The sequence below is a fragment of the Euleptes europaea genome, chromosome 12 (assembly GCF_029931775.1).
Source record: "Euleptes europaea isolate rEulEur1 chromosome 12, rEulEur1.hap1, whole genome shotgun sequence".
NCBI lineage: Eukaryota > Metazoa > Chordata > Lepidosauria > Squamata > Sphaerodactylidae > Euleptes > Euleptes europaea.
Genome location: NC_079323.1, coordinates 5063480 through 5078904, shown reverse-complemented (window position 1 = coordinate 5078904; position 15425 = coordinate 5063480). Strand labels below are relative to the sequence as shown.

Below are 15425 nucleotides of genomic sequence, written 5' to 3'. Positions count from 1 at the left end.
GAAAAAAAAAATAGTATGTTTCCATCACATGCAGTAATGAACTGGATTAATTCTTTAAAATTGTTTCCTTTGTCTAGCCAAGGGAAAGGTTTGTTCGGATGAAATCAGGAAATGGGGGTGGGGGGGCTTACTGGCAGATTAATGACACTTTCCCGCCACTATTTGCTAAACTCACTTGGTGACCTTAGGATAGTCATTCATTCACCGCCTAACCTAGAGTGAATGGTCGGCTAGACCAGGAGGCGATGCCGTTTCTCAGATTTACTCCACCCCTTGTGCGTCTGGAAGGCTGAACAGCATTGCAAAAGGTAAAGGTAGTCCCCTGTGCAAGCACCGGGTCATTACTGACCTGTGGGGTGACATCACATCACGAATTTTACTAGGCAGATGATGTTTACGGGGTAGGGTTGCCAACCTCCAGGTACTAGGTGAAGATCTCACATGAACACATGAAGCTGCCTTATACTGAATCAGACCCTTGGCCCATCAAAGTCAGTATTGTCTGCTCAGACCAGCAGCAGCTCTCCAGGGTCTCAGGACTGACCCTGCTTAGCTTCCAAGATTGTGCTAGCCTGGGTCACCCTTTACCTTACCACAAAGCAAAACATCACACCATTTTTAAAAGAACACATTCTCTGACAGAGGTCTTTTCGTACCACCTATTTGAGATAAGGCAGCATGGTATAGCCTGATCTTGTCAGATCTCAGAAGCTAAGAAAGCCTGGTTAGTATTTGGATGGGAGACCACCAGGGAATACCAGGGTTTCTACTCGGAGGAAGGCACTGGCCAACCACCTCTAATAGTCTCTTGCCTTGAAAACCCCATAATGGGGTTGCCATAAGTCGGTTGTGACTTGACAGCACTTTACACATGTTTGATCACTGTGAATGAAGAAGTTGGGGATTGAACCTGGGACCTTCTGTATGCCAAGTGGATAGGGTTGCCAACCTCCAGGTAATAGCTGGAGATCTCCCGCTATTACAACTGATCTCCAGAAGATAGAAGTCAGTTCACCTGGAGAAAATGGCCACTTTGGCAATTGGACTCTAAAGCATTGAGGCCCCTCCCCTCCCCAAACTCCGCCCTCCTCAGGCTCTGCCCCAAAAACCTCCCGCCGATGGTGAAGAGGGACCTGGCAACCCTACAAGCAGATGATCTGCCACGGAGCCACACCCTCTCCTCTAATATAACAGGGCAGAATAACCAAGTCTCTCCCACAGGTGTGTCTCATTACTTTAGAAAGGGAAGGCTACTTGGCAGCCAGAGTGTTTCTAGTAGTTTGCACATGGACTAGGACCAAAGGGACCTGGGTTCAAACCCTCACTCTCCCTGGGGGACCCTGAGCCAGTCATTCTCTCCGTAACCTATCTCACAAGGTTGTTGTGAGCATAACACGGATCCAGGGAGATCTCTGCACATTTGCCCTGAGCTGCATGGAAGAAGAGAAGGGTTGATAGGTTTCTCTGGGAACAATTGGTTGGAGCTCTGTTGCTTCTGACTCCGTTTCCTTCCCTGCAGAGTCATGAAACTGAAACTTCTGCTCTTCCTGGCGGCACTGAACAGCGGCATCTCAACTTACCGGCCCATGGAAACATCACCCTGCGATATGGTAAGAGCTTGGGCAATGGAGAAAGCCTTCTTCTCCAAAGTCATAAGAACCTAAGAAAAGCCCTGCTGGATCAAACTAAGGCCCATCAAGCCATAGAATCATAGAATGACAGAGTTGGAAGGGACCACCAGGGTCATCTAGTCCAACCCCCTGCACAATGCAGGACATTCACAACTACCTCCCACCCCACACACCCCCAGTGACCCCTACTCCATGCCCAGAAGATGGCCAAGATGCCCTCCATCTCATCATCTGTCTCAGGTCATAGAATCAGCATTGCTGACAGATGGCCATCTAGCCTCTGCTTAAACACATCCAGGGAAGGAGAGCCCACCACCGCCTGAGGAAGCCCGTTCCACTGAGGAACCGCTCTGTTAGAAAATTCTTCCTAATGTCTAGACGGAAACTCTTTTGATTTAATTTCAACCCGTTGGTTCTGGTCCGACCTTCTGTGCCAACAAAAAACAACTCGGCACCATCCTCTGTATGACAGCCCTTCAAGTACTTGAAGATGGTTATCATATCCCCTCTCAGTCTTCTCGTCTCCAGGGTACACATACCCAGCTCCTTCAACCTTTCCTCCTAGGACTTGGTCTCCAGACCCCTCACCATCTTTGTTGCCCTCCTCCTTGTCTACATCTTTCTTAAATTGTGGTACCCAAAACTTAAATTGAGGTACCCAAAACCTTGTCTACATCTTTCTTAAATTGCGGTATCCAATACTCTAGGTGAGGTCTAACCAGAGCAGAGTAAAGTGATACCATCACCTCGCATTAAGTGCCTTGAAGGCCAGCGGTCTGTTCACACAGTGGCCAGCCAGGTGTCTCTAGGAAGCCCACAAGCAAGACGACTGCAGCAGCAGCATCCTGCCCGTGTTTCACAGCACCTAAGATAATAGGCATGCTTAAGAGGCAAGTTTAAAGAGAGTTGGGAACCACTCATCTATCTGGTCTAGAATCCTATTTCTCATAGTAGCTCACCCCAAGGTGCTGTTGAAGGCCCACAAGCTGTGGCCTGGAGGCCAAAACCTCCTTCTGCTGTTGCTGGCTCCCAGCAACTGGCATGCAGAGGTACACTGCCTCCAAACATGGAGGTTCCGTTCAGCCATAATGGCTAATACCCACTGGAGGACCTCTCCTCCATGAATTTATCTGTCCCTTCGAAAGTCAGCACAACCAAATGATACACAACACCCTCTGCGAGTATTAAGTGTAGTCAAGTCACTTCCAACTCATGGCGACCCTATGAATCAGTGTCCTCCCAAATGTCCTATTGTTAACAGCCTTGCTCAGGTCTTGCAAACTAAGGGCCGTTGCTTCCTTGATTCAGTCAATCCATCTCATGTTGGGTCGTCCTCTCTTCCTGCTGCCTGGAGTTTTTCTTACCATTATTGTCTTTGCCATGGACTCTTGTCTTCTCATAATGTGACCAAAGTACGATAGCCTCAGTTTAGTTATATTGGCTTCATGGTTTTTTTGGCGGACCACACAACACACTGTGTGTTAAGTCGCTTCCGACTCATGGCGACCCTATGAATCAGTGTCCTCCAAAATGTCCTATCTTTGACAGCCTTGCTCAGATCTTGCAAATTGAGGGCTGTGGCTTCGTTTATTGAATCAATCCATCTGTTGTCGGGTCTTCCTCTTTTCCTCCTGCCCTCAACTTTTCCAAAAAACAGAACACACTACACTTTATGTTTTTCAACGAGTTGTGTCCAGGCTTCCCACAGCCACACATCAGTTGAAGAAGAAGAAGAGTTGGTTTTTACATGCCAACTTTCTCTACCACTTAAGGGAGACTCAAACCGGTTTACAATCACCTTCCCTTCCCCTCCCCTCCCCACAACAGACACCCTATGAGGTGGGTGGGGCTGAGAGAGCTCTAAGACAGCTGTGACTAGCCCAAGGTCACCAAGCTGGCTTCATGTGGAGGCGTGGGGAAACCAACCCAATTCACCAGATTAGAATCCGCTGCTCATGTGGAGGAGTGGGGAATCAAACCTGGTTCTCCAGATCAGAGTCCACCGCTCTGCGGTGGGGAATGGAATTTAAAGGTCCACAGGGACCTGATTAGACTCAGGCAAACCACACAGGGGGAAGGCAGGATTCTCTCCTCCCCCCATGAAGCAGTCCTGAGTTTAATTAGACCCTTGCAGATTTTAAAAATGCAGTTCCCCACAGCTGCTGTGTGGCTGCTGAGAAACCCGAGTTGGGTCCAAGAACCCAGACTGACTCATTACAAAACATAACGTGTAGCTTGGGCTAGAGACCATCCCTATATCCTGTGGCAGTGAGTTCCACAAGCATTGTGTGCCTTCCCACCATACTCTAGGAACCTACATGCAGGGACATTTTCCTTTGTTCCAGTGGGAGCATCCGCTGATGCAATCCACCGCCACCATCTGCAGACAGAAATGGGACAGTCCGCAGAAGCTGGGCCTCCAAAATTTTGCTGCTGATGCTCGACGCTGGCCTGGAGTGAAATCAACTCGACAACATACCAGTTGGCCATTGCCATCAGTTTTTTGCCTGTCGTCATCTGCTCTCAAGAAATCTCTCCGGCTTCCAGACGATGAGGGCTGCCAGATTTTTCGTAGCCTCCGGGCTGGCTTTGCTCGGAAAGCGTTTCATTCCAGGCCAGGACACTTTAACGGCTCTTTGTCAGGAGCAAATTAAAAGTTGAGCAAAGCCAGGACACTTGAACCCCTCTCCTCTTTCCTTTCTGATTAAGATACTTGGGAAGGATACAGAGAGGTCAGAAAATCTGAGTTTTCTTAAGCAGGATATTCTGGATGCTAAAGGCAGCTACAACGTGGGGCAAGGAGAGGATGTCGGCTCTGGAAGCCCTCGTTCCATTCATTACGGCTCGCTGATGGATTGCAACTAGGGTTTGCCAACCTCCAGGTGGTGGCTGGAGATCTCCTGGGATTACAACTGATCTCCAGGAGTAGGGATCAGTCCATCTGGAGAAAACGGCCACCTTGGAAGGTGGACTGTATGACATTATTACCCCATTGAGGTCCCTTCCCTCCCAAACCCTGCCCATGTCATGCTCCACCCTCAAATCTCATGGTATTTCCTAACCCAGAGCTGGCAACCCTAATTGTAAGCCATGCTGTAGAGTCATAGAGTTGGAAGCAGAAGAGCTTCTGGGAGCACTGTGAAGGGGAGGTGCTTCCGCTTTTCCTCCCATGCCGTTTCCCTAGTGGAAACAGCCACAGGAACCCCTGTTTGCCCTTTCCTCAGGCTCCGTGTGTTTTGGGATCATATAATTAAGGACACGCAGGGCCTAAGGAAGGGGCAAACAGCCCACATGGAAGTTTCCTCTAGGGAAAATGGAATGGGAGGGAAGGCAGAAGCCCCTCCCCTCCCTGTACTCCAAGCCACACTGAGCTAGTGAGTGGGGTCTTTTAAAGGCTAATCCCCAAATATATGTTTGGGGAGGGGGTGTGGCTCAGTGGTAGAACATCTGCTTGGCATGCAGAAGGTCTCAGGTTCAATCTCAGGTTCCTGTTGGCAGCAGAGGACAGGACTTGTAATAATGGGTATAAATTACAGGTGGAAAGTTACCAGCTGGATAAAAGAAGCATTTTTTTTTTGCAGTAAGAGTAGTTCAGCAGTGGAATCGGCTGCCTAGGAAAATGGTGAGCTCCCCCCTCTGACACTCTTCAAGCAACTGTTGGATGAACACTTGTCAGGGATGCTCTAGGCTGATCTTGCATTGAGCAGGGGGTTGGACTAGATGGCCTGTCTGGCCCCTTCCAACTCTATGATTCTATGGTTCTACGACTAGTCTGGGTTCTCCCAACTGGCAATCTGTTTGGAAGCAAAGGGTGTCATGTCTGTGGAAGGCACCTCCCTCCAAAAATCTTGGACCCGCCTTTCCTGGATGGCTTGCCAAGCCACCCCCCTGTCGGGGATCTCACCCCCTCTGAGATTCGTCTTTCAGATCCAAGCTCTCGTCCATTTGGCATGATTCGACACGCCGTCCATCTGGAGATGCGTACACATCTTGCGTTACTCACAGGCACGAGTCGCCTGGACCTCGTCCAGTTTGCTGGATGCATCATGCTGACCCGGTTTGAGTCCTAGAAGCGTCTGCTTCACAGATGGTCTCAAAGAAGCATCATTCTGGAAAAAAAGAAATGAGACACTGGTTCGCAGGAACGAGGGGGCGTCGTGGTCCTTTCTGCTCATCATTCATACGACTGTTCATAGGAACTGTGGGTCAAGCAGCATGTGGACACATTAGGAAAGACACTGTTTCAGATCGTGCTTTCCTCCAAACCGTAGGAAGTCGCAGGGTCAGTCAGGCTGGGGAGAGAGAGAGTACAGGAGATATATTAAGCTGCTTGGAATTCTGTGTCATATATGGTTTCCACCCACCTGAAATCTCTTATGTAAATATAAAGCAGGACCTTTGGATGACCCTTGCCGATAAATATCCAACTAGCAACACCACTCCGAAGGAGAGAATGGTCTTTGCCAGCTCTTACAGTGTGGCGTAGAGGTTAGAGCAGGGGTCAAACATAAGGCCCACGGGCTGAATCCGGCCCCTTGAGAGCTCTTATCCGGCCCGCGAGCCAACCAAGGCAGCCACCCCCCCACGCACACACACTCTCGATCTGGGCCGGTGAGGCACGGCATGGCCCAACCACGTGACATCTATGTCATATCCGGCCCTCGTAATGAATGAGTTTGACACCCCTGGCCTAGAGCATCCCTGACAAGTGTTTGTCCAGCGTCTGCTTAAAGACTGCCAGTGAGGAGGAGCTCACCACCTCCCTAAGTAGGTGATTCCACTGTCGAACAACTGTAAAAAACGTTTTCCTAATATCCAGCCGGTACCTTTCCTCCCGCAATTTAAACGCATTATTGCGAGTCCTCTCCTCTGCTGCCACCAGGAACAGCTCCCTGCCCTCCTCTAAGTGGCAGCCCTTCAAATGCTTAAAGAGAGCAATCATGTCCCCCCTCAACCACCTCTTCTCCAGACTAAACATTCCCAAGTCCCTCAGCCTTTCCTCGTAGGGCTTGGTCTCCAGGCCCCTGATCAGTTGCCCTGTAGAAAATGGCTGCCTTGGAGGGTGGACTCTATGGCATCATACCCTGCTGAGGTCTCTCCCCTCCCCAAACCCTGCCCTTCCCATGCTGTAACACAAATCTCCAGGTATTTCCCAACCCAAATTTGGCAACCCTAATTGGCCAGCACCTGTGCAATCACCAATGGGGTCAATTCTGAAGAATGCTTTTGCAAGATTTCAAAAGATCAGTGTGTAGGGGGGGAGGAATTGCATGGTGAAGGACAGATAAATAACTGTATACGAACTGTGCTAATGAGTAAAAAGGAAAGATGAACATCAGGATAAAAAGGGCAAGATAGAGGGGTTAAATGAAGAACCTTCTGATCTTAAAATCCTATGTCCATCTTCCCATGGAAAGCTGCCGCGTCTGAAGTTGTGGCTTGAATCTGCCCCTCCTCCTCTTCCTCCTCCTGAAACACTCCCGTAGGGAATGAAATCAGAGGGATGCCAATCCAAAGAACATGAGTAAGTTAATAAATTATGGAACTTTAAGACAGGTCCAGAGCGTTACTGAGCCCCAAAGGTTCTCGAGGCTGTTCCTGCAGTCTATGCGAATTCCACACATCCTGTTTTCTTTATGCATTCTTTCTATTCCGCATGGAATACTCTTAATAGACCATGGTCATTGGGCCAAGAAGAAAGGAACTATATTAGTGCTGTAAGAGCATGAGCGTAAAGGAAGAGAGTGCAGGCTGACTGGAAGGCCTTCAAAGATAAACTGGGACAGGAAGGAAAAGGGGGGAGTGGAAGACCCTCCCGCTGCCTTGATAAGGATAGAGCCACAGATGTTTCACTTGGAAATGACTATATTATAGCTAATTCAAGTATGATACAAAATTGGGACCAGACTGCACCGATATCACTACTCATGAAAGCGGCAGACTCTAATCTGGTGAATTGGGTTGGTGTCCAGAGGAGGGCAACAAAGATGGTGAGGGATCTGGAGACCAAGCCCTATGAGGAAAGGTTGAAGGAGCTGTATATGTTTAGCCTGGAGAGGAGAAGACTGAGAGGGGATATGATAACTATCTTCAAGTACTTGAAGGGCTGTCATATAGAAGAGGGTGCCAAGTTGTTTTCTGTTGCCCTGGAAGGTAGGACTAGAACCGACGGGTTGAAATTAAATCAAACGAGTTTTCATCTAGAAATTAGGAAGGATTTTCTAACAGAGCGGTTCCTCAGTGGAACAGGCTTCCTCGGGAGGTGGTGAGCTCTCCTTCCCTGGAGGTTTTTAAGCAGAGGCTAGATGGTTATCTGTCAGCAATGCTGATTCTGTGACTTTATCAGATGATGAGAGGGAGGGCATCTTGGCCATCTTCTGGGCATGGAGTAGCGGTCACTGGGGGTGTGGGGGGAGGTGGTTGTGAATTTCCTGCCTTGTGCAGGGGGTTGGACTAGATGACCCTGGTGGTCCCTTCCAACTCTATGATTCTATGAAAAAGGTAGACAAAACCGGCATATAAAAACTAACTCTTCTTCTTCCTCCTCCCTTGGGGTAATTTCAACTTCCCACTCCATGCCTGCTCCTACAGCATGTACCCATGGTGATCGCATGATATTTCTAACCCGTATCATCACAAAACAATAGTGGTAGACCTGAATTGAGGTTTGGTTGGACATGATGACCTCCAAGGTCCCTTCTAATTCTTAGCATAAGCTATAGCGATGATACACTACAATACTATTAACAGAGGGTAAAAAGGTAAAAAAAAGTCTTCCAAAATATGATAGTTCAGGAGAACCTTTATATTTGGTGAAGACTGAGGCAAAAGTCAGGAGGGGGACAACAATTTCATGCCCAATATGTGTAAATTTTCCAGAGGCATTGTAGGAAACATTATGTTGGATTAGATGTAACCTTGGTTGGATTCTGGGGTTGTGCATAACAGAACTCCTGGGCTGAAAATATATGTGAAAATTGCTATTTGGGGCTGTTATTTCAGGTTCCCAGTATTAGGAATCCAGGGTTCTTACTGAAACAAAACTACCCCTCTCCAAAAAATCCGTTTTGTTTCCAGTTCAGGTGTATACCAAGCCAGCAGGAGTATGTGCCCGCACTTGCTGTGTTATTCTTTGATTCTGCTTGTTTCCCCGGTCAACAGCATCCTTCCTTCCAATCAGGTTCTAGCAAGGAAAGCACAAAGAGCGTTTCCAGCCAATCACCTTTGCCGTCAAGCTGCAGCGAGAGAATTTTTAAGGTGGCTGTGGCCGCTTACCATTTTCCAGTTGCAGTGTACATGCACAGAAATTAACTACTTTGGGGAAGGGGGGCGTAAAATGAAGCCCGGATCTGAACCCTAACAAAAATTTTCTCAGTGCGCACCTCTACTGGATTCTTACATTCTTAAAAACACTTTCGAAAAATTTTAAGAGATGAGATATGTCACGTTGTGCCATTCTTTGCGTATTATATGCTGCGAGAGTTCCTTAATGTGTGTTTCTTGTTCTCTTTCCCATAGAAAAACATGGTGGCGTTTTGTCACAGGAAAGATTTTCACCAGGTACCTTCAGAGCTTCACCCACATGTACGTAAACTTGACCTCTCTGAAAATAAACTTCAAAACCTCACTAAGACGCCTTTGAGCTTTTACACGTCCCTCCGCTATCTTGACTTAAGTTCCAATCATATCAGTTACATAGAACCAGGAATCTTCTCAGATATGGTGGGTTTGGTGGAGATCGATTTAGCCAACAACCAACTCTATCAGTTGGCTCAGCACAACCTTTGGGTCGGGTTACTACCCCAGGTCAGAATATTGGACTTGTCTCACAACAGTCTGTACAATGGGATCGCTCAACGGTTCCTCCACCAAGCACCGTCGCTTGAGTATCTTTCATTGGCAGAGAACAGTATCACAGAAATATCATGGACTATGTTTCAAGGGTCTCCAAGACTCATTGAAGTAGACCTTCATAGCAATATGATTATGGAGATAGAAGAAGGTGCCTTTGAGACACTGTCCCATCTCTCCACACTCAATCTCTCCATGAACTCACTCACCTGTATCGCCGGTTTCAGCCTGAAACAGCTGCAAATCCTGGATCTCAGCCGGAACAGCATCGAGACCTTCCATTCCACTGAATCTAAAGAAGAGTTCAGCCTGGTTTGGCTGGACTTGAGCGAGAACAAACTACTTCGGTTCCCAGTTCTCCCCCAAGAGAACAAGTTGGCCTACCTGAATTTATCAAAGAATATCATGCAATTTATGGTGAACTCTCCTAGTGATGATTTGGACTATGACTGGCTGGATGTCCCTTTTGGTCTTCAGGCTCCAAATCCAAAGAGCAATGAGAGCTCCCCCTCTCAGTTGTCTCAGCTGCTGTATTTGGACTTGAGTTATAACGAAATCAAATCCCTCCCACCGGAGTTCTTTGCCTCCATGTCTGCCCTGCAGTTCCTGAACCTGAGCAAAAACTGCCTCCAGTCCTTCGTGGCAAGTTCCAAATTGATCTCGCTGACCATCCTTGACCTCAGCTCCAACTCTTTGCAGAACCTGGAATTGGACACCAATGCTCTGAGTGACTTGCGAGAGCTCTATCTGCAAGAGAACAGTCTCCAAGGGCTACGGTCAGACATATTTGCATACCTCCCGCAAGTTGGACTGCTCGACCTACGAAGCAACCGCCTCCGACTCTGCAGCTTGTATTCCGGGTTAGCCAGGCGAAGGCTCATAGGGGAGGAAAACGGCTGCGTCTCGTTTGTCAACCTCCCCAAACTTCGGCATTTGTATCTCGCAGACAATAACTTGCAGAGCCTCCCACCGTACGTTTTTCACCAGACCCAGCTCGCGGCCTTGGATCTTTCGATGAACAGGGGACTTCAGATTGAGGCCAAGTCATTGTCAGGATTAGAAATCTCTCTCGAACATTTGGATTTGAACGGGAACGGCATGACGACTTTAAATGTCAATTTGCCTCGTTTTACCCATCTCAGGTATCTAAATTTGTCGGACAATCGGCTCAGCTGGCTGCCAGCTTGGTCGGAGGACTGCTGTGCCTTGGAAATTTTGGACCTGCAGAACAACAGCTTCAGCGATTTGAAAAGCAGCGAGATCCCGGCCTTAGAGAGAACCCTTCGGAGCTTGTACCTGGCAGGGAATCCGCTCAGTTGCTGCGGAAACATTTGGCTCTCTCACATGATCCACAGAGCGACCGTGGAGATATCCAACTTAGACTTCATCAGATGCCAGTACGCCAAGAGCTTTGGGTACGACAAAGAAGAAATGGCCGTGAGGGACGTCAGGGCTGAGGACTGCGAGAAAGAGGACCTCAAGAAAATGAGCATGCTGATTTTGCTCGCGGCGTTGCTGGCCCTGTCGCTGCTGGTCGTCGGGGTGGGCCTCTTCTGTTGCTATCGCAAACACAAGTTTGGGCGGCAGTTTAAGGCCTAGACCCAGGGTCCCCAACGTTGTGCCTATGGGTGCCTGACTCCCACCGACACCTTTTCTGGCACCCACCCAGTGTTTATAGGAAGTGGACGGGGCCAGGTAGGGCTTCTGCCCAGCAAGGCTTCTGAATGACTACTGAAGATTTGATCGGCTGTGCAGATTTTTTAAAAAATGTTTTTTTGGCACCACCGCATAAGGATCTGCACCGCGCGGCTGAAGTTAAGCTGTGGCCGCAACGTTGCGGCTGGCTCCGGCTCCTGTGGCAGCCGTTTTGTGGCTGCCCTTTTGTTGCTGCACCCGCCGTGCCATGTCGGAACTGCAAATGTGCCCGCAGGCTCAAAAAGGTTGGGGACCCCTGGCCTAGATTGGGAGCTGGTTCACTGCTGCCTTTGCCGGTGTGATGACCAACACTTGCGCATGTAAGCGGGCTTCTGTGGAACGGTGTTTGCGTTTGGTGGAACTTCAGTCTTTGGTGCCAGAACTGTAATGGCCGGTTCGCACATGGAAGATGTCACTGGATGTGCGAAACAGCTCCAAGGCTCCTCAGTTACTCAAGGGCATGCACTGAGGCCAACCTCAGCAGTAACACCACCAGGGATGGACTGCAGCATGGAAGTCTGAGGCCCCCAAGGGCTCCACTTGCCCTGGCCTAGCAGGGCCTCACCCCAAATGTGGGCAGAAGCAAGAGATCGGTGAACTCTCCCCCCACCCAATTCACCTCCATCTGATCTTAGACTCATACAATCATAGAGTTGGAAGGGAAACCAGGGTCATCTAGTCCAACCTTGCGCCAGTCGCTGTCTTTCAGCCTAACCTACCTCGCAGGGTTGTTGTGAGGATAAAACAGGGGCAGATGCTTGGTTGGCAGGACAAGATGTAAAATAGAAATCATAATTTTTTTTAAAAGCCTTTTTGTCTGCTTTTGTGACCAGGAACATGGACGAGTTGGCCAGCCATAAGGAAGCAGGGGCTTATGTCTCACAGGTAGGCCCATGGGGGTGTCATGACCTACCTCACAGGGTTCTTGTGGAGTAGGGATACCAACCTCCAGGTGGGGCCTAGAGATCTCCCGGAACTACAACTGAGCTCCAGACTACAGCGATCAGTTCCCCTGGAGAAAATGGCTGCTTTGGAGGGTGGACTCTATGGCATTATACCATAAGGTCCCTCCCCTCTCCAAAACCTGCCCTCCCTAGGCTCTGTCCTCAAAATCTCCAGGAGTTTCCCAACCTGGAGTTGGCAACTCTGTTGTGGAGGCAAGCCCAACCAAAATTATTGAGCGTTTTGTAAATAAAAAGAGCAAAGTAAAAGAAAGGGGTAAAGTCCAGCTTGTTCTGCCTTTTAACACTTACCCTAAAAGAGTTTGCCAGCCTCCCTTCAAAGCCAAAAGACAATCATGCTAGGAAAAGTTGAGGGCAGCAGAAAAAGAGGAAGACCCAACGGGAGATGGATTGACTCCATCAAGGAAGCCACGGCTCTCGGGTTGCAAGACCTGAGCAAGGCTGTTAACAGGATGTTTTAGAGGACATTAATTCATAGGGTCACCATAAGTCGGAGGCGATTTATCAGCTAGGGTTGCCAGGTCCCTCTTCGCCCCCGGCAGGAGGTTTTGGGGGCAGAGCCTGAGGGTGGGGTTTGGGGAGGGGAGGGACTTCAGTGCCATAGAGTCCAATGGCCAAAGCAGCCATTTTCTCCAGGGGAACGGATAGCTATCGGCTGGAGATCAGTTGTAATAGCAGGAGATCTCCAGCTAGTACCTGGAGGTTGGCAACCCTATTGACAGCACTACACACACACACACACACACACACACACACACACTTCAAAACCTAGCTGATTTTGCACATTGTGCAGTGAAACTGAGACCCCAATTGCTGTGTACTTAGAACTGCCTCTCCAAGAAGCATCTCTGGGGCAGCCACATGTGGAAACCGTCTGAGATCTTTGCCAGGGGAAAGAACACAGTTAAGGGTGGAATCCAGAGATTGTTTTTTGAGGACAGGATGCAGACAAACTGCCCGGGGGGGCGGGTGAGCAGCATCTGGACCCAATTGTTCCTTCGGAAGCAAAGATGACCTCTTCAAAAGAGAGCATTGAAAAGCAGGAAACTCTGCCACCCGCAAGGCAAGGTGCCGGAGCATTGTGCCATTCAAAGCACATCACTGACAACAGCCATGGAAGGTAGGCCTGGATTATTAGCATCACCGCGCTGCAGATAGTTGGAAGCAGAGGCTAGGGAGGCAGGTGGAGGTGAGATTTGAATTGGGGCTTTTCTGGACTCGGAGCTCACCTGCTTAATAGCAGAAGGAGGAGGAGTTGGTTTTTATACCCCACTGTTCTCTACCTTTTGAGAGCCAGTGTGGTGTAGCGGTTAAAAGCTGTGGTTGGGAGCTGTCGACTCTAATCTGAAGAACCAAGTTGGATTCCCCACTCCTCCACATGAGCGGTGGCCGCTAATCTGGTGAACTGGATTTGTTTCCCCACGCCTACACACAAAGCCAGCTGGGTGACCTTGGGCTAGTCACAGCTCTGTTAGAGCTGCCTCAGCCCCACCTACCTCACAGGGTGTCTCTTGTGGGGAAAGGAAAGGAAGGCGATTGTAAGCCGGTTTGATTCTTCCTTAAGTGGTAGAGAAAGTCAGCGTATATATCAGGTGAACTGATCTCCATCAGCTGGAGATCAGTTGTAATAGCGGGAGATCTCCAGCTAGCACCTGGAGGTTGGCAACCCTCGGGATGGAGCAGATGCAACCATGCCCCCTTAATTTTTTTTAAAAGAGAAATACGCTTCCCAAGGCAATGATGTCCATTAATCCCTCCCTTCTGGAATCAAGCAGGGAAGGCTGTTTACAAGACAACCCCTCTGCCAGGGATGAAAGCCCTTTGGAGGAATTATGTCTGGCTACCCGCCCCCCTCGGCACTTTCTCCAGATCTTTTGCAGTTTGTGACTAATGGCTAAACTTGTGCTTCCCCCCACCACCACCACAGGCACCGCTTTCTATTTGTAATTAAAAACAGCCTTGGAAAGTTCTGATCAAAGTCAAAAGAGCAGGGCAGGGAAATGGTAGGGTAATCTTTTCCCTTCCCACTAGGGTTGCCAACCTCCAGATCAGGCCCGGAGATAGGGATGCCATCCTCCAGGTGGGACCTGGAATTGCAGCTCGTCTCTAAACTAGAGATCAGTTGCCCTGGAAGAAACGGATGCTTTGGAGGGTGGGCTCTATGGCATTCTACCCTACTAAGGTCCCTCCCTCCCCTCCCCAAACTCCACCCTCCCCGAGACTCCACCCACTAGGGATACCAGCCTCCAGGTAGTCCTCCAGACTGCATTTTCCCCTGGAGAAAAATGGCTGCTTTAAAGGGTGGCATCGGTGGCATTCTACCCCACTAGGGTTGCCAACCTCCAGGTACTAGCTGGAGATCGCCTGCTATTACAACTGATCACCAGCTGATAGAGATCAGTTTCACTGGAGAAATGGCTGCTTTGGCGATTGGACTCTATGGCATTGAAGTCCCTCCCTTCCCCAAACCCCGCCCTCCTCAACCTCCTGCCAATGGCGAAGAGGAACCAGACCACCCTATTGGTACTGGATTTTGGTCTGCACCACACTGCTGCCCAGGTACGAAAGGGTCTTGCACAGTTGGGAGTTTTACAAGGCAGGTATTCTACTCCTATAATTTTAGGGGGGCTTTTGTGGAAACTCCAGTAGGGGAGAATAAACTGCAGAAATATGCCGGTGGAATGGAGATGTTTATAAGAAAAACGCACAGGCATCCATTTCTACGGCTATCTGAAGATGAATGATGGAGTGTGAATTGGAAGAAGTTCCATTAAAGGTTGAGAACGTGAAAGCCAATCAGAGAGCAGTTGATTCATGCTTAAGGGAAAAAAAATCAGAGGAAAGTGTGAACATCGAAAACCTTGTGGGTGTTGTAATTTGGTGGTATAACCTTTTTTTAAAAAATCACAAATTTCCCCGAGTTTTACATCACTATGAATCATGCAGAGATATGCTGAAGAGATTCCATCACAGAATTGCTCTCCTCAGAGGGGACCACTGCCAGGATTCCTGGAGCTAAAGAGCTGATCTTCCCAGCGGGATGGGGTTTGTAATGGAGCTTTCTGGGAATTGCAACATTTTAGGATCCGAGTAAAAGAACTGTATGCTTGAAAGCTCCCTTCAAATTCGTAAGGAGAAAATTAGAGAGAAGGTCAGGATGGGTAGCCATGTTAGCCTGTCTGTAGCAGTAGGAAAGAGCCAGAGTCCAGTAACAAATTAAAGACTAACAAAATTTCTGGCGGGGTATGAGCTTTCGGGAGTCACAGCTCACTTCTTCAGATATCTG

The 15425-nt window shown here is 48.9% G+C and overlaps 1 protein-coding gene across 1 annotated transcript; it reads left to right on the top strand.

The window, feature by feature from the left end:
* Positions 1 to 1523: 1523 nt before the first annotated feature.
* Positions 1524 to 11081, top strand: LRRC32 (leucine rich repeat containing 32). Its single transcript, XM_056858267.1, has 2 exons — positions 1524 to 1610; positions 9150 to 11081. The coding sequence occupies exons 1-2, from the start codon at positions 1524 to 1526 to the stop codon at positions 11079 to 11081; spliced, it is 2019 nt and encodes a 672-aa protein (XP_056714245.1).
* Positions 11082 to 15425: the final 4344 nt, after the last annotated feature.

Bases quoted from the DNA above. Each gene is read 5' to 3' on its own strand.
- LRRC32 (XM_056858267.1), top strand. From the start codon at position 1,524: ATGAAACTGAAACTTCTGCTCTTCCTGGCGGCACTGAACAGCGGCATC. The intron at 1,611-9,149 runs GTAAGAGCTTGG...TCTTTCCCATAG, and splicing joins AAACATCACCCTGCGATATG to AAAAACATGGTGGCGTTTTG.